The sequence below is a fragment of the Megalobrama amblycephala genome, linkage group LG19, assembly GCF_018812025.1.
Source record: "Megalobrama amblycephala isolate DHTTF-2021 linkage group LG19, ASM1881202v1, whole genome shotgun sequence".
Taxonomy (NCBI): domain Eukaryota; kingdom Metazoa; phylum Chordata; class Actinopteri; order Cypriniformes; family Xenocyprididae; genus Megalobrama; species Megalobrama amblycephala.
The window spans coordinates 37659862-37678844 of record NC_063062.1 but is presented as its reverse complement, the minus strand read 5'-3'; the positions used below and the strand labels follow the sequence as shown (position 1 = coordinate 37678844).

General features: G+C 40.5%; 1 protein-coding gene across 5 annotated transcripts in view; it reads right to left on the bottom strand.

Moving 5' to 3' along the window:
- Positions 1-18983, bottom strand: part of plch1 (phospholipase C, eta 1) — a 119346-nt gene that overhangs the window by 14632 nt on the left and 85731 nt on the right. For all 5 annotated transcript variants that reach the window (XM_048168757.1, XM_048168759.1, XM_048168761.1 and 2 more), the window contains 5 exons: positions 15131-15292; positions 6661-6723; positions 5549-5634; positions 1682-1779; positions 964-1143 (listed from right to left, as the gene is read on the bottom strand). In XM_048168757.1, the coding sequence (XP_048024714.1) occupies positions 964-1143; positions 1682-1779; positions 5549-5634; positions 6661-6723; positions 15131-15292 (589 nt within the window). The remainder of the gene's footprint in view (positions 1-963; positions 1144-1681; positions 1780-5548; positions 5635-6660; positions 6724-15130; positions 15293-18983) is intronic.

Below are 18983 nucleotides of genomic sequence, written 5' to 3'. Positions count from 1 at the left end.
TGTTCTATTTTTTTTAAACTTCAATGCATTAAAGAATGCTGAAAAATATCAGTTTTCACTAAAATATTTTGTTTCTTGAGCAGCAAATCATCATATTAGAATGATTTCTGAAGGATCATGTGACACTGAAGACTGGAGTAATGATGCTGAAAATTCAGCTTTGATCACTGGAATAAATTATATTTTAACATATATTCACATAGAAAATAGCTATTTTAAATTGTAAAAATATTTCACAATATTACTGTTTTTACTTTATTTTTTTAATCAAATAAATGCAGTCTTGTTGAGCATAAAATCCTTCTTTATATATATATATTTTTCAAATTTGAACAAAAATGCAAAACAAATGCACTTTCTCTAGTAAGTCTCTGACGTTTGGACCCCATTGCATGTGTGTTTGTCTGTGTAAAAGCTTTGTCACTCTTTTGAATAGTGCTTGTGTGTGCATGTGAAAATTGCGTACGTGCATTTTCCTAAATGACTTTACACATGCAGAATGCACAAGTGGGCTAGCTTGTCAATTTGTCCACACAACCAAGACCCAGATGACGTGCGGCAGGGAACATACATGCTAAAACACACCGCATGTGCAAATACACTCACACAAGGGGGTCAGAGGTGCATTTGGATATTATGGATCTAAATTTTTACAAGCAATATCAGTAAGTGAGCTTACAAAAAATCACTGGAAATCAGTGAAAAGTTTCTTTATGGATAAATCCTGAATATGTATAAGATATATAATAAATTAAAATGTTTAACCTAATTTGCATATGCAGATATATGAGTGACTCGGATATTGATTATTAATTTCAGTATTCTTACATAATTGAATGGGGCAGTTGAAATCATGCATAACAATAACAGAGAGTTTTTGCATGTATGCATGTTTGTATGTATATGAATTTATGAGTGTCCGTTTATTTATGTGTGGACATCTATCTGCATGTGTTTCCTCACCTAGTTGGCAACCAACATTCCAGTACGTCTGTGGGTTGAAGTTGCTGGAGTCGATCCGGTAGGCAGAGGGATAGATCCGAGAGAGCTGTTGTTGGTTAAAAGTCAGGAAGCGCTCAGATCGATGGTGCACCAGGTGCTGAGCTCGTGTCTCGCTAAATGACAGAACATTAAAGGGCGATCCTGAGAGAGAAGGTGTGAGAAAGTCTGGGTTAGATGCATATATATATATATATATATATATATATATATATATATATATATATATATATATATATATATATATATATATATATATTAGGGATGCACTGATATGAACATTTTGGCCGATAACGATAACCGATAATTCTTTATATTTCAAAGCCGATAACCGATACATTGGACAATAAATCTAAATCCAACATTTTATATAATTTTTGAGAGCCTGATTACAAAAACAAAAGTCTCACCATGTCCCAAGTACAGAATTATAATGTTCTCATTATAATATTATGTAACCTATATGACAGACTTGTGCTGTATATTGCACTTTTTTTCCTTTTTGAAGTGACTCTAATCATATTTCAAGCAATTCAAAACCATAGTGGCAACATTAAAATAATGATAACATTAAAAATGAACATATATCGACTGATACTGATATGGTGGCCGATATATCGTGCATCCCTAATATATATATTTGGATCAACAATAGGTATAATAATTAGGAAAAATTTCTCACCCTCATCTAAACACTCCTGAGAGGCCACAGAGTTGGTGAAGAGCACCAGATCTGATAGATCTCTACTCAGCTTTATCGTTTTCCTTCTCCTCCCACCTCTAAAGACAGAAACAGCAAAATATAGAAAGTGTGTCAGATATAATGACTTTGCTCCAATTTTTTTTATTATAGTTTCCATAAAAATATTAAGCAGCACAACTGTTTTCAACATTAATATTAATAAGAAATGTTTTTTGAGCAGCAAATCAGCATATTAGAATGATTTCTGAAGGATCATGTGACACTGAAGACTGGAGTAATGATGCTGAAAATTCCGCTTTGATCACAGAAATAAATTACATTTTAAAATATATTCACATAGAAAAGAATTATTTTAAATTGTAATAATATTTCACTAATTTTTTCTGTATTTTTTTTAATCAAATAAATGCAGCTTCGGTGAGCATAAGAGACTTAAAAAAGACATTAAAAAAAATCTTACAGATCCCAAACTTTTGCTTTCAGATAAGATAAACGAATGAAAATGTCCTCATAACTGATTATGCAATGCATCTTCAAACACTTCATTTGCAGTGAGGTTTGAGATCCAGATTTAAGCTCAAACGCTAACAGCACCCTGTTAAATCAATCACTGCATCCTAGACTAGGAAAATTAAAGATAAGAAAAGCCCCTTGCAGAGTGACGGTTTCATTACAAATGACTTTCCTCATGGTGTTAATGCAGCCCATTAAGCATACAAATGATGGCAAATTCTCATTAACATAAGACACTAACAATCCCTTCATGACTGCCACATTATGGGGTGAATCTACGAAACACTTGTGCCATGTGCTTGCGGATATGTCAGTGCATTTCAATATAAATCTCTTCAGCACAAACATGTCTCCTATGTAAATTAGGCTCATTACAGAGGTTTATTCACAAAACTCAGCTCTATTTTCCAGGTAATTTGTCAATCTATTTTGTGATTTTATGAAATGTCTGTACAATCATGGCAGCAGTAATTCATTAAATGATGATGAAATGATGAAGAGGAGCTGATTCAGGTGTCTGGATCGCAGTGGTGGAGTGACGCTTTTGCTTTTGACCTAGTACTCAGTGCTTGTGATCATGTGATCTTGCAGGTTGTCGGCCTTTCATCACTGACCAGTTATGCTCAATGTGATATTCATTCTCTGACCTAGGCCACTACACATTAGCATTTCAGTTGTTTCGTCTCCCTCTCTTATTTTCATGCTTGAACACATGTACTTTAGGTTTATCTTTTAGTGCTCGAGCAGCATCATGAAAAGACCTAGGGCCATGGCCCACTTCTAGCTCGAATAAAGGAGGATAAAAAGACTGGCAAACAGTAAAGACTGCAGTGGAATTCAGATGGAGAGTCAGATAATACTGGTGCTGGTAGCTGATATACAATACTGTAAAAATGTTGGGTTAAAAACAACCCAAGTTGGGTTGAAAATGGACAAACCCAGCGATTGGGTTGTTTTAACCCAGGGTTAAATGGGTTAAATGTTTGCCCAATGTGCTGGGGTGTTTTATTTAACTCAACAATTGTTTAGAAATTAATATATTGATTGCATAAAATGAATGAACCCAAAATATGTTGGACATTAACATTTATTAATAAGTTCAATGAATAATAATAATTAAACAATAAACATTTATTAAATTGTTTATTAATAAATGTTCATCTTTTGATTATCACTGTTGCCTCTAGTAATTATGTTTCTGATTTTTTATTTTATTTTGGGTTCATTTTAAGCCAGACATATAGCAATTTTTAAACAATAGTTGGATTAAATAAAACTGTCCAGCACATTTAACCCAACCACTGGGTTAACCCAGCATTTTTTAGAGGTAATACTGTTCAAAACCGTGAGAACACAATGATTTATTATATATATTATTATAAAGTTTCTTAATTATATATATATATATATATATATATATATATATATATATATACACACAGTGGGTACCCCCTTAAATTTTTCACTCTTTGTTATATTGCAGCCATTTGCTAAAATCATTTAAGTTCTTTTTTTTTCCTCATTAATGTACACACAGCACCCCATATTGACAGAAAAACACAGAATTGTTGACATTTTTGCAGATTTATTTAAAAAAAAAAACTGAAATATCACATGGTCCTAAGTATTCAGACCCTTTGCTCAGTATTTAGTAGAAGCACCCTTTTGATCTAATACAGCCATGAGTCTTTTTGGGAAAGATGCAACAAGTTTTTCACACCTGGATTTGGGGATCCTCTGCCATTCCTCCTTGCAGATCCTCTCCAGTTCTGTCAGGTTGGATGGTAAACGTTGGTGGACAGCCATTTTTAGGTCTCTCCAGAGATGCTCAATTGGGTTTAAGTCAGGGCTCTGGCTGGGCCATTCAAGAACAGTCACAGAGTTGTTGTGAAGCCACTCCTTCGTTATTTTAGCTGTGTGCTTAGGGTCATTGTCTTGTTGGAAGGTAAACCTTCAGCCCAGTCTGAGGTCCTGAGCACTCTGTAGAAGGTTTTCGTCCAGGATATCCCTGTACTTGGCCGCATTCATCTTTCCCTCAATTGCAACCAGTCGTCCTGTCCCTGCAGCTGAAAAACACCCCCACAGCATGATGCTGCCACCACCATGCTTCACTGTTGGGACTGTATTGGACAGGTGATGAGCAGTGCCTGGTTTTCTCCACACAAACCGTTTAGAATTAAGGCCAAAAAGTTCTATCTTGGTCTCATCAGACCAGAGAATCTTATTTCTCACCATCTTGGCAAACTCCATGTGGGCTTTCATGTGTCTTGCACTGAGGAGAGGCTTCCGTCGGGCCACTCTGCCATAAAGCCCCGTCTGGTGGAGGGCTGCAGTGATGGTTGACTTTCTACAACTTTCTCCCATCTCCCGACTGCATCTCTGGAGCTCAGCCACAGTGATCTTTGGGTTCTTCTTTACCTCTCTCACCAAGGCTCTTCTCCCCCGATAGCTCAGTTTGGCCAGACGGCCAGCTCTAGGAAGGGTTCTGGTCATCCGAAACATCTTCTATTTAAGGATTATGGAGGCCGCTGTGCTCTTAGGAACCTTAAGTGCAGCAGAAATGTTTTTGTAACCTTGGCCAGATCTGTGCCTTGCCACAATTCTGTCTCTGAGCTCTTCAGGCAGTTCCTTTGACCTCATGATTCTCATTTGCTCTGACATGCACTGTGAGCTCTAAGGTCTTATATAGACAGGTGTGTGGCTTTCCTAATCAAGTCCAATCAGTATAATCAAACACAGCTGGACTCAAATGAAGGTGCAGAACCATCTCAAGGATGATCAGAAGAAATGGACAGCACCTGAGTTAAATATATGAGTGTCACAGCAAAGGGTCTGAATACTTAGGACCATGTGATATTTCAGTTTTTCTTTTTTAATAAATCTGCAAAAATGTCAACAATTCTGTGTTTTTCTGTCAATATGGGGTGCTGTGTGTACATTAATGAGGAAAAAAATGAACTTAAATGATTTTAGCAAATGGCTGCAATATAACAAAGAGTGAAAAATTTAAGGGGGTCTGAATACTTTCCGTACCCACTGTATTGTCCTATCCTAACAAACCATACATCAATGGAAAGCTTTCAGATGATGTAAATCTCATTTTCAAAAAATTGAGTCTTATGACTGGTTTTGTGGTCCAGGGTCACATATTATGTGTTCAAATATTCATTTAACAAAATATTCTGGAGGCCATGAAAGTTTTGTGAAAAAGCTAAAAAAAAAATGCAGGCGCTGACTGGCAACTATTTTTTTTTTTTACGCTGGCAGGGAAAGAGTTAATAAACAGAAAATGTGCATTATCCACCAAAAAGACAGATATACAGACAGACAAACCTGTTGAATTGTCCACCTGATGGTTCCTGCTGCCCGTCATCATCTGTTTCAACGCTCTGACATTTCAGCCTTGACTTGGAGTGCCTCTGTGGAAACACAGACACACACGCACAGCACGCTAAATAAGTACATGGAGTGAATGTTTATTTCTTTCCTTTGGATGGGAGGTAATGAAATTCCTCCTACACACAACAGAGAGGAACAGAATAGCACTGGCCCTTTTAAAGGGCATGCTTAACATAACCACATGAGTTTGTGGATTAATACTTGCCAGGCGTGACTAGCGTCCAAATCATGTAACTTTTTTAGGGCCATGAGGAGCCATGTATAACAGCTACAGTAATTATAGGCTTTAAGCTCATTACTAACAAAAGAAGAACCTTTGAGACCTCATAAACACACACACAGACAAACGTCGAGAGTGGGAGGAAATATCACGCACACATGAGAGACGTGCCTGCCCACCTCCTGTAGGAATGACGGACGTGATCTACAGGAGAAGAGAAACCGCAACACAACCCTGATTGCATTTTAATAAAAAATCAATAAAGTGTAGACAGCCCAGTACAATATCCAATGATCAAACTTACAGAGCAATGACCACAAGCCTTGTTTACTCTCTTCATTGATTTGCTATTGAGGTGTTGAATTACACACCGACCACATTCAATATAAGAGACGCTGAGTGTTTTTATGCAGACAATGAAATATGAGAATGCCTCCAGAGCTCAGAGCTGTCATTATGCATATACACAATCACATATGATCTAGTGACTATCAGATAACAAGTCAACAGTTGTGCTAAATCAATGTATGTATTTTGTTATATAACCTCAGTAAATGTATGCTTAAAATAAATAGACCCTCTGATAACTGATCAGGATGACTGATGCATTTTTATGATCTGTTCCACACTTCAGTAAATCAATAGCGATTATTCTTCAAATCCTTCTGCCTCTGGGCAGCAAAAAGGACAGATTTATGTAACATCTGACAGTGCAGACACACAGGAAGTAGGATAGTCAGACCTGATTCCGCAGCAGAGACTGAGAAAAGAGAGAAAGAAAAAGAAGAGAGAGTGGGAGAAAGACGGAAAAGGTCTTTATTCTGACCTTGTGCTTGAGGTTGCTGATGAAGGAGCGGCTCTGGGATTTCTTCATGCCATCTTTGGAATTCTGGAAGACACACACACACACACACACACACACACACACACACTGAGTTTCCATGTTTTATGGGGACTTTCCATAGAAGTAATGGGCCTCATTTAACAATCTAACGTAGAAACGAACACAGAAATCATCTTACAACAGGGTTCACGTGTGATTTATCAAACATTCGTATGCTGATGATCCCATTGTACCAATGATCGTACGTTGATAAATGTGGCGGCTTAAAACAATCGTCATTTGAATATCACGCCCCAAAAAGTTCAAGGTTTAGGAACTTTTACGTAGAAACGTAACCCGGCCAAGAAGAGGAAGTAATCTCATGAAAGAGAAATTGATCTTACTTCAAAAACACCTGTTAACCTTGTAATTGCAAATAGTAACATTAATTTATATGTATATTAAATGCTGTTAAATAAAATGAAACATTTACGAACATTATAAACACTATAGCCTAGGCTCTCACTCCACAACAAATCCTTTAAATTTAATGATATTCAGAACAGAACAATAATGAAAAATAAGTTGCTAAATTACATATTTAACTATAGAATAAAACACAAATTAGGCTATAGTGGCATTCATTATTAACAACACGTCAAGCCAAAATGAATTTATTTAAAGCGAAAATGAAACGGCAGTGGGCTCACCTCTCATTCAGCAAGAATCCAAATATGTTTCCATATTTCCCATGTAACGTTTGGTTGCTAAACTATTATTTATTATGTAGACAATTTAAATTAATCAGTAACATTTATGTTTGGTTGACTGGATTTTAGTTTGATGATGAATAGATGCACTCTAACAAATCTTGGGTTATTTTTTATACCCAAGTCCTGGGTTGAGCCTTTTGGGTCATTTTTGGGTTATTGGGTTAGATGTAACACCCCAGTGTTTGGGTAGGTTTTGTGCTACCCAGCTCTTGGGTCAGACGTAACATCTCAGTGTTTGGGTAGTTTTTGTGCTACCCAGATCCTGGGTCAGATGTAACAACCCAGTGTTTGGGTAGGTTTTGTGTTACCCAGCTCTTTGGTCAGATGTAACATCTCAGTGTTTGGGTAGTTTTTGTGTTACTCAGATCCTGGGTCAGACGTAACAACCCAGTGTTTGGGTAGGTTTTGTGTTACTCAGCTCCTGGGTCAGACGTAACAACACAGTGTTTGGGTAGTTTTTGTGTTACTCAGCTCCTGGGTCACACGTAACATCTCAATGTTTGGGTAGTTTTTGTGTTAACCAGCTCCTGGGTCAGATGTAACAACCCAGTGTTTGGGTAGTTTTTGTGTTACCCAGCTCCTGGGTCACACGTAACATCTCAGTGTTTGGGTAGTTTTTGTGTTACCCCGATCCTGGGTCAGACGTAACAACCCAGTGTTTGGGTAGTTTTTGTTTTACCCAGATCGTGGGTCAGATGTAACAACCCAGTGTTTGGGTAGTTTTTGTGTTACCCAGCTCCTTGGGTCACACGTAACATCTCAGTGTTTGGGTAGTTTTTGTGTTACCCCGATCCTGGGTCAGACGTAACAACCCAGTGTTTGGGTAGTTTTTGTTTTACCCCGATCCTGGGTCAGATGTAACAACTCAGTGTTTGGGTAGTTTTTGTGTTACCCAGCTCTTGGGTCAGACGTAACAATCTCAGTGTTTGGGTAGTTTTTGTGTTACTCAGATCCTTGGGTCAGACGTAACAACCCAGTGTTTGGGTAGTTTTTGTGTTACCCAGATCCTGGGTCAGACGTAACAACCCAGTGTTTGGGTAGTTTTTGTGTTACCCAGATCGTGGGTCAGACGTAACAACCCAGTGTTTGGGTAGTTTTTGTGTTACCCAGATCCTGGGTCAGAAGTAACAACCCAGTATTTGGGTAGTTTTTGTGTTACCCCGATCCTGGGTCAGACGTAACAACCCAGTGTTTGGGTAGTTTTTGTGTTACCCAGATCGTGGGTCAGACGTAACAACCCAGTGTTTGGGTAGTTTTTGTGTTACCCAGATCCTGGGTCAGAAGTAACAACCCAGTATTTGGGTAGTTTTTGTGTTACCCAGCTCCTGGGTCAGACGTAACAACCCAGTGTTTGGGTAGTTTTTGTGTTACCCAGCTCCTGGGTCAGACGTAACAACCCAGTGTTTGGGTAGTTTTTGTGTTACCCAGCTCCTGGGTCAGACGTAACAACTCAGTGTTTGGGTAGTTTTTGTGTTACTCAGATCCTGGGTCAGACGTAACAACCCAGTGTTTGGGTAGTTTTTGTGTTACCCAGATCCTGGGTCAGACGTAACAACCCAGTGTTTGGGTAGTTTTTGTGTTACCCAGATCCTGGGTCAGACGTAACAACCCAGTGTTTGGGTAGTTTTTGTGTTACCCAGATCCTGGGTCAGACGTAACAACCCAGTGTTTGGGTAGTTTTTGTGTTACCCAGATCCTGGGTCAGACGTAACAACCCAGTGTTTGGGTAGTTTTTGTGTTACCCAGATCCTGGGTCAGATGTAACAACCCAGTATTTGGGTAGTTTTTGTGTTACCCAGCTCCTGGGTCAGACGTAACAACCCAGTGTTTGGGTAGATTTTGTGTTACCCAGATCCTGGGTCAGATGTAACAACCCAGTGTTTGGGTAGTTTTTGTGTTACCCAGATCCTGGGTCAGACGTAACAACCCAGTATTTGGGTAGTTTTTGTGTTACCCAGCTCCTGGGTCAGACGTAACAACCCAGTGTTTGGGTAGATTTTGTGTTACCCAGCTCCTGGGTCAGACGTAACATCTCAGTGTTTGGGTAGTTTTTGTGTTACCCAGATCCTGGGTCAGACGTAACAACCCAGTGTTTGGGTAGTTTTTGTGTTACCCAGATCCTGGGTCAGACGTAACAACCCAGTGTTTGGGTAGTTTTTGTGTTACCCAGATCCTGGGTCAGACGTAACAACCCAGTGTTTGGGTAGTTTTTGTGTTACCCAGATCCTGGATCAGACGTAACAACCCAGTGTTTGGGTAGTTTTTGTGTTACCCAGCTCCTGGGTCAGACGTAACAACCCAGTGTTTGGGTAGTTTTTGTGTTACCCAGCTCCTGGGTCAGACGTAACAACCCAGTGTTTGGGTAGATTTTGTGTTACCCAGCTCCTGGGTCAGACGTAACAACCCAGTGTTTGGGTAGTTTTTGTGTTACCCAGATCCTGGGTCAGACGTAACAACCCAGTGTTTGGGTAGTTTTTGTTACCCAGATCCTGGGTCAGACGTAACAACCCAGTGTTTGGGTAGTTTTTGTGTTACCCAGATCCTGGGTCAGACGTAACAACCCAGTGTTTGGGTAGTTTTTGTGTTACCCAGATCCTGGGTCAGATGTAACAACCCAGTGTTTGGGTAGTTTTTGTGTTACCCAGATCCTGGGTCAGACGTAACAACCCAGTGTTTGGGTAGTTTTTGTGTTACCCAGATCCTGGGTCAGACGTAACAACCCAGTGTTTGGGTAGTTTTTGTGTTACCCAGATCCTGGGTCAGACGTAACAACCCAGTGTTTGGGTAGTTTTTGTGTTACCCAGATCCTGGGTCAGACGTAACAACCCAGTGTTTGGGTAGTTTTTGTGTTACCCAGATCCTGGGTCAGACGTAACAACCCAGTGTTTGGGTAGTTTTTGTGTTACCCAGATCCTGGGTCAGACGTAACAACCCAGTGTTTGGGTAGTTTTTGTGTTACCCAGATCCTGGGTCAGATGTAACAACCCAGTGTTTGGGTAGTTTTTGTGTTACCCAGCTCCTGGGTCAGACGTAACAACCCAGTGTTTGGGTAGTTTTTGTGTTACCCAGATCCTGGGTCAGACGTAACAACCCAGTGTTTGGGTAGTTTTTGTGTTACCCAGATCCTGGGTCAGACGTAACAACCCAGTGTTTGGGTAGTTTTTGTGTTACCCAGCTCCTGGGTCAGACGTAACAACCCAGTGTTTGGGTAGTTTTTGTGTTACCCAGCTCCTGGGTCAGACGTAACAACCCAGTGTTTGGGTAGTTTTTGTGTTACCCAGATCCTGGGTCAGACGTAACAACCCAGTGTTTGGGTAGTTTTTGTGTTACCCAGATCCTGGGTCAGACGTAACAACCCAGTGTTTGGGTAGTTTTTGTGTTACCCAGATCCTGGGTCAGACGTAACAACCCAGTGTTTGGGTAGTTTTTGTGTTACCCAGATCCTGGGTCAGACGTAACAACCCAGTGTTTGGGTAGTTTTTGTGTTACCCAGATCCTGGGTCAGACGTAACAACCCAGTGTTTGGGTAGTTTTTGTGTTACCCAGATCCTGGGTCAGACGTAACAACCCAGTGTTTGGGTAGTTTTTGTGTTACCCAGATCCTGGGTCAGACGTAACAACCCAGTGTTTGGGTAGTTTTTGTGTTACCCAGATCCTGGGTCAGACGTAACAACCCAGTGTTTGGGTAGTTTTTGTGTTACCCAGATCCTGGGTCAGACGTAACAACCCAGTGTTTGGGTAGTTTTTGTGTTACCCAGATCCTGGGTCAGACGTAACAACCCAGTGTTTGGGTAGTTTTTGTGTTACCCAGATCCTGGGTCAGACGTAACAACCCAGTGTTTGGGTAGTTTTTGTGTTACCCAGATCCTGGGTCAGACGTAACAACCCAGTGTTTGGGTAGTTTTTGTGTTACCCAGATCCTGGGTCAGACGTAACAACCCAGTGTTTGGGTAGTTTTTGTGTTACCCAGATCCTGGGTCAGACGTAACAACCCAGTGTTTGGGTAGTTTTTGTGTTACCCAGATCCTGGGTCAGACGTAACAACCCAGTGTTTGGGTAGTTTTTGTGTTACCCAGATCCTGGGTCAGACGTAACAACCCAGTGTTTGGGTAGTTTTTGTGTTACCCAGCTCCTGGGTCAGACGTAACAACCCAGTGTTTGGGTAGTTTTTGTGTTACCCAGATCCTGGGTCAGACGTAACAACCCAGTGTTTGGGTAGTTTTTGTGTTACCCAGATCCTGGGTCAGACGTAACAACCCAGTGTTTGGGTAGTTTTTGTGTTACCCAGATCCTGGGTCAGACGTAACAACCCAGTGTTTGGGTAGTTTTTGTGTTACCCAGATCCTGGGTCAGACGTAACAACCCAGTGTTTGGGTAGTTTTTGTGTTACCCAGATCCTGGGTCAGACGTAACAACCCAGTGTTTGGGTAGTTTTTGTGTTACCCAGATCCTGGGTCAGACGTAACAACCCAGTGTTTGGGTAGTTTTTGTGTTACCCAGATCCTGGGTCAGACGTAACAACCCAGTGTTTGGGTAGTTTTTGTGTTACCCAGATCCTGGGTCAGACGTAACAACCCAGTGTTTGGGTAGTTTTTGTGTTACCCAGATCCTGGGTCAGACGTAACAACCCAGTGTTTGGGTAGTTTTTGTGTTACCCAGATCCTGGGTCAGACGTAACAACCCAGTGTTTGGGTAGTTTTTGTGTTACCCAGATCCTGGGTCAGACGTAACAACCCAGTGTTTGGGTAGTTTTTGTGTTACCCAGATCCTGGGTCAGACGTAACAACCCAGTGTTTGGGTAGTTTTTGTGTTACCCAGATCCTGGGTCAGACGTAACAACCCAGTGTTTGGGTAGTTTTTGTGTTACCCAGATCCTGGGTCAGACGTAACAACCCAGTGTTTGGGTAGTTTTTGTGTTACCCAGATCCTGGGTCAGACGTAACAACCCAGTGTTTGGGTAGTTTTTGTGTTACCCAGCTCCTGGGTCAGACGTAACAACCCAGTGTTTGGGTAGTTTTGTGTTACCCAGCTCCTGGGTCAGACGTAACAACCCAGTGTTTGGGTAGTTTTTGTGTTACCCAGATCCTGGGTCAGACGTAACAACCCAGTGTTTGGGTAGTTTTTGTGTTACCCAGCTCCTGGGTCAGACGTAACAACCCAGTGTTTGGGTAGTTTTTGTGTTACCCAGCTCCTGGGTCAGACGTAACAACCCAGTGTTTGGGTAGTTTTTGTGTTACCCAGATCCTGGGTCAGACGTAACAACCCAGTGTTTGGGTAGTTTTTGTGTTACCCAGATCCTGGGTCAGACGTAACAACCCAGTGTTTGGGTAGTTTTTGTGTTACCCAGATCCTGGGTCAGATGTAACAACCCAGTGTTTGGGTAGTTTTTGTGTTACCCAGCTCCTGGGTCAGACGTAACAACCCAGTGTTTGGGTAGTTTTTGTGTTACCCAGATCCTGGGTCAGACGTAACAACCCAGTGTTTGGGTAGTTTTTGTGTTACCCAGATCCTGGGTCAGACGTAACAACCCAGTGTTTGGGTAGTTTTTGTGTTACCCAGCTCCTGGGTCACACGTAACATCTCAGTGTTTGGGTAGTTTTTGTGCTACCCAGATCCTGGGTCAGACGTAACAACCCAGTGTTTGGGTAGTTTTTGTGTTACCCAGATCCTGGGTCAGATGTAACAACCCAGTGTTTGGGTAGTTTTTGTGTTACCCAGATCCTGGGTCAGACGTAACAACCCAGTGTTTGGGTAGTTTTTGTGTTACCCAGATCCTGGGTCAGATGTAACAACCCAGTGTTTGGGTAGTTTTTGTGTTACCCAGATCGTGGGTCAGACGTAACAAGCCAGTGTTTGGGTAGATTTTGTGTTACCCAGATCCTGGGTCAGATGTAACAACCCAGTATTTGGGTAGTTTTTGTGTTACCCAGCTCCTGGGTCAGATGTAATCACCCAGTGTTTAGGTAGTTTATGTGTTACCCAGATCGTGGGTCAGACGTAACAACCCAGTGTTTGGGTAGTTTTTGTGCTACCCAGATCCTTGGGTCAGACGTAACAACCCAGTGTTTGGGTAGTTTTTGTGCTACCCAGATCCTGGGTCAGACGTAACAACTCAGTGTTTGGGTAGTTTTTGTGTTACCCAGCTCCTGGGTCAGACGTAACAACCCAGGGGTTGAGTTATTTATTACATGCTTTTTGCACCCTCTTCAGGAGAGAGCAGTGCAGTTCCATCAAATTGGTGCATGCCTTCGGTATAATACAGGTTTGTGTATGTTTTATTTTATCTAAAAATTCATTATTGTTCTGTATATAGTTTAATTTTATGCAAAGCAACATATGATGTGAGCCACCTAAACGAGTGTCGCGTCGTTCTTTTCGTGTGATGGAAAAGCCTGATGCCTTGCATAAAATTTAATGATTTTATTCAAAAAGATACAGGTTATAAATACTTGGGATGTTAAAAATGTTCTCAGAAGTGTACACTGATTATTTATGGACAGGTTATGGTGTCGGTCACAGCATTTTTTGGCTACGAGTGAAATGCAGGAGGTGGTCTGAAGTTAGCAGTTCCCCCACCGAACATGAGCCATCTCCGGCACAAGATCCAGCGGCGTTAAGGTGGAAACAGGACAACAGAGACTGGTCGATTACATTTGAATTACTTCTAAATGTTTAATTTTTCCATCTAATATTTGTTAAACGAGAATAAAGGAATTATTGTGCAAACAAGTGGCTGTGTGGAGTATTTAAAAAAGTTTAGAGGATTTAAGTTAATATGTAAACATTAATTCATGTATGAAGCAAAAAAGATAAGCTAGTATTATAGTAAAAATGAATCAACACATTATGCTGTGTTAAATAAACAACCCAATTTTCTGGATTAAATGAACTCAACATCAATCTAAATGAACAAAATGCTCTCATTATAATTCTTCACCAGATCATGCTAAGTTCACTTGCATACACAAGCTGAGACTTGACATGAGATTTGATCGTAGCCACCGCTCAGCTCACGTACATACTGATAAATGCAGTTTTGTGTGGAAATGAATGTACACCCAATTTTCTTCCACACGTTTGTTTTATAAATGAGTTTGAAATAACATGAGGGTTAGTAAATGATGTTTTATTTCCCATTTTGTGATTGAACTGGTCCTTTTAAATGCATCTAATTCTAACTCAAACATTTGAGCGTCAGAATGTATTCAAATGAGTATTTGCGGTCACGCATGGACAGAGAGAGACGTTTTTACATGCAGTCATGCATAAAATTAGTACAACATTAACTTAAAATCATCTCCAGACAGACTCTGAATTTGAGCGCCTGCTCAACGGTTCTGTTTTTTTTCCATAAATATTAAGCAGGAACACTGGAGGGGAGAGAAAATCCCTCTGTGCATTACAAACGGCACATCAAAATGAATGTTTAGAGAGCGCAAAGTCTAATAATAGGGCAAGAAGAGAGGCAGAACGAATGCTAATTAAGGGATGCTCCGTGTCTTTTTCTGGATTGCAAGACTAATGTGTGAGAGCTGATTAGCTATTTAATTCTTTTCTCTGTTTTTGTCTGTTTCTTTCTTTCTTTAGAGCTGCCTCTAATAGTAGGGACTGAGATGGGTTTGTACTTTACTGTTTTAAGAACAGCTTCTTGCATCATAATATCTCTACACAGAATTTCAGAGTTACAAAGAGCATGTTACCTTGCGCAGGTTTCTTTGGAGGCCCTCATGGGTGGCACGGAGCAGCGCTCGGATGGAGAAACTGTCGGTGTCCTCTTTGTCCCCGATCTGAGACTCTTTCATCAGAGAGTCAAGCTTCTTCCTGATGTGGGACTCCACCTGGTGCTGACTGGGCCCGTTAGACTGAAATGCAGAAAGGTGTGGTGTCAAAATGTGCAGTCTACATAAATAGAGATTAAGGAAGAAAATAGTGTCCATTATTTCTAAGACCACTTACACTGAAAACTGAAGATATAAAACTTTCAACATGCTTTGACAAAAATAGGAACTTTGCTTCCAGGTACAATTCTGCTACACAGACTGGCTTTTCACACTTGAACTAGTTAACCCTGGGTCATTCTAAACCCCAGGTAAACAGAATCCTGGGTTAAAGCTATCTGGTTACTTTAGATTGAAATTTGTTGCCCATTCTCATGCCACAACATCACTCCGCAACATTGCTCAAAATGTTGCCCTGTTTATCATCACCTTAAAGCCCCAAAGTATACAACACTTTTTATGCGTACACGAGGGTCAGCGTACAGTAATGCAAATTTCTTCATCAGAAGAGTACACGCACACTGTACTTGCACCGCTGGATTTTTGTAACCGTGTGTACTTTGTACGCACAGGTCGCATATGCGCATTTAATTTTTTTTCCAGTAATTAGTTTATCCACAAGGTGGCAGCCGTGCCCTGGGGGCATCGATTCACAAGGTAGTCAAAGAAAAACTGCTTAAACAGAACAGAACGGAACACATGCAAGCTACAGCAAAGATGGAGGAATACATAGACGAGAGATTGTGTGAAGAGATTAGAAAGTACCCTCATTATTACAACTCTAGCATGAAAGAATACAAATATATTTACATGGGTTGTAACTCGTGGCGAGATATTGCTCAAAACGTTGAACGCCTGTCTATGCGTACGATTCAAATGAAGTATGCTTTGCAAGGTTGTGCATTCGACTGTGCATGTAAAAAACAAAGTATACGCAGGGCTTTACACTTTGCAAACAGTACTACCAATTTTATACTGAACGAACTTTTCGGACTATAAAGAATGAAATTGAAAGAATCACATTTTCTGTCACCATTTGTCACTTTTCCCCTCAAACGTTAAAGCATAGCCTACTGTTCATACAGTGTGCTGTGTTTTCATGACTGTCCGAAGCATGTGAATATGGTCACGTTCACACAGCAGTAGAATACAGTTGTCAGTCCAGTATTTGAGTCCTTATTCCAACCTGGTCTCATAGGAAAGACGTGTCTGTTGGAATGTTTTCGCAAGTTGCCAAAATACGTTCCAATGCGTACATATCACTGCAGTTTCCAACAGAAATGAACGTTAGAGGCAGTAACACAGTTATGATTACGGGGTCAGATTATGGATTAATAAAGACTCGTTTTCACATCTTCTTGCACAATATTATGTTATTATGTGCACAATTTGTAAACGAATATGTTGTGGACTTTGCATCGCTTAACCAGCTCCATATGTTTTGTTTTTCTGACATAACAAGCTTGCTCGGTAGCTCAGCTAATATGGAATTGTACTTAAGATGAGGAAGCCCTGGGTACGAATCCCGTGAAAGGCGTCAGGGTAAAAGAGCTCAAAGAGAGAAGCTAAAACAGCACGATTACAGATGCTTTTTAATGTCACATTTGCTTTTACTTACTATAGGTTTATGGTTAGGATGAGGGTTTGGTTTAGGGTTAACTGCATGTAATTGTGCATAATTTTTAGTTATTACTATAGTACCTACATGTAACAAGTATATTAAAGTATAGTATAGTTACCATACAGTACAGTCCAAAAGTTTGGAACCACTAAGATTTTTAATGTTTTTAAAAGAAGTTTCGTCTGCTCACCAAGGCTACATTTATTTAATTAAAGATACAGTAAAAAACAGTAATATTGTGAAATATTATTACAATTTAAAATAACTGTGTACTATTTAAATATATTTGACAAAGTAATTTATTCCTGTGATGCAAAGCTGAATTTTCAGCATCGTTACTCCAGTCTTCAGTGTCACATGATCCTTCAGAAATCATTCTAATATGCTGATTTGCTGCTCAAGAAACATTTATGATTATTTTCAATGTTGAAAACAGTTGTGTACTTTTGTTTTCAGGATTCCTTGATGAATAGAAAGTTCAAAAGAACAGCATTTATCTGAAATACAAAGCTTCTGTAGCATTATACACTACCGTTCAAAAGTTTGGGGTCAGTAAGAATTTTTATTTTTATTTTTTTGAAAAGAAATGAATACTTTTATTCAGCAAGGATGCATTAAATCAATCAAAAGTGGCAGTAAAGACATTTATAATGTTACAAAAGATTAGATTTCAGATAAACACTGTTCTTTTGAACTTTCTATTCATCAAAGAATCCTGAAAAAAAATATTGTACACATTAAATGTTCTATTTCGTTCTTCCTGACCGCCAGAGGCAGTGCTTCACACTGGATATTATCTCTCGTTGCAATTGCATAGGTCGAGTTTAATACCAACAAAGTCCCTCGTGACCAGGATGACTCGGGGTGCTCCCCTATTTAACCCCGTGACTTCCTGCAGACTGTCCCTATAATCTTCTCGCGTGCACATATTGCAGGTCATAGAATATTATATAAAAAAAAAACCAACACTTTTGGAATCCGTTCTTCACAGCTTCGCAACAAAACCATTGTTGGTGTTTCGCGACTGCGCGTCCTCCAGAGGCTGCAGCGGATTCAATTGGAGTTTCATTGAAAGAAACAGATCACGATCGGAAACAACGACGACTGGTGAGTTTGTTTACATATACGCTTGGGGTTCGTTCACGTTTTCCCGGCATTGTTTTGGTCGCTAGAACGGAGTGTTTCCGCTCTGTGGTACGGCCATATAGTGCTATAATAAACTGTAGATGTAGTTAGACCACGCTAGGAGTGTGTGCGCTCTGTATAGCGGTCGGTGTCTGTGCTACAAGAAGTACAATACTCTGCTGGGAGCTTGTTGAAGTAACACAGTAGTGGAGGCAATTAAAATTGTGGTTATATATATATATATACTTATACACTGAAATACTAAGTGTTTGTATATATATATATATATATATATATATATATATATATATATATTATTCTCTAGATATTCTGGTAACAAGGACGGCTGAGTCCAGCAACGGTCAGAGTGATTCCGCTCGTCCTACAAAAATAAATTGTTGTCAGAATGGAAACAATATCTCATACTTGCGCATTGTGCATGACCATGCTGCAGATGGATGATGGGCATGACTGCTGCCCTTGCTGTTTAGGCTTGGAACACTTGAGACAAGGCCTCACAGAGGATGCCTGCATGAACTGTAGTGTCATGTCTTGGGAGTGGAGAACTTCGAGGATAGCTTTGGTGGAAGGACTTTTGGGTGAGTCGCTACCACCACCTCCGCCGAGTAAGGCAATGCATAAGCGCAGAAATGTTGAATCAACCAGTGCTTCTGCTGGAAAGAGTTGCAAGGAAGACCCCTTAGTCAAGAAAGTGGATGTGTTGACTGCTGAGTTTGCTCAGATTAAGTCTTTGCTTATGAAATTACAACCGGGTGAGAAACTAGTGTCTGTAGTCGAAGCCCCCACCACGGAGTCGCCCATTATGGAGGAAGATATTCTGTCAATGGCGGCTTCTCACAACCAATTTTATGATGTGGAAGAAGTGGAGGTTGTCTCTGATCACCAATCCCATCTCTCCCATGATGGCTCCCAGGGCACTGGTCATGGATCTGTAGGAAGTCCACAGTCGGAGCTAGAACTGGTGAAGCAAGCTCTTCAGGCTGCGTTGGCTCGCCTAGGTCTTGACAC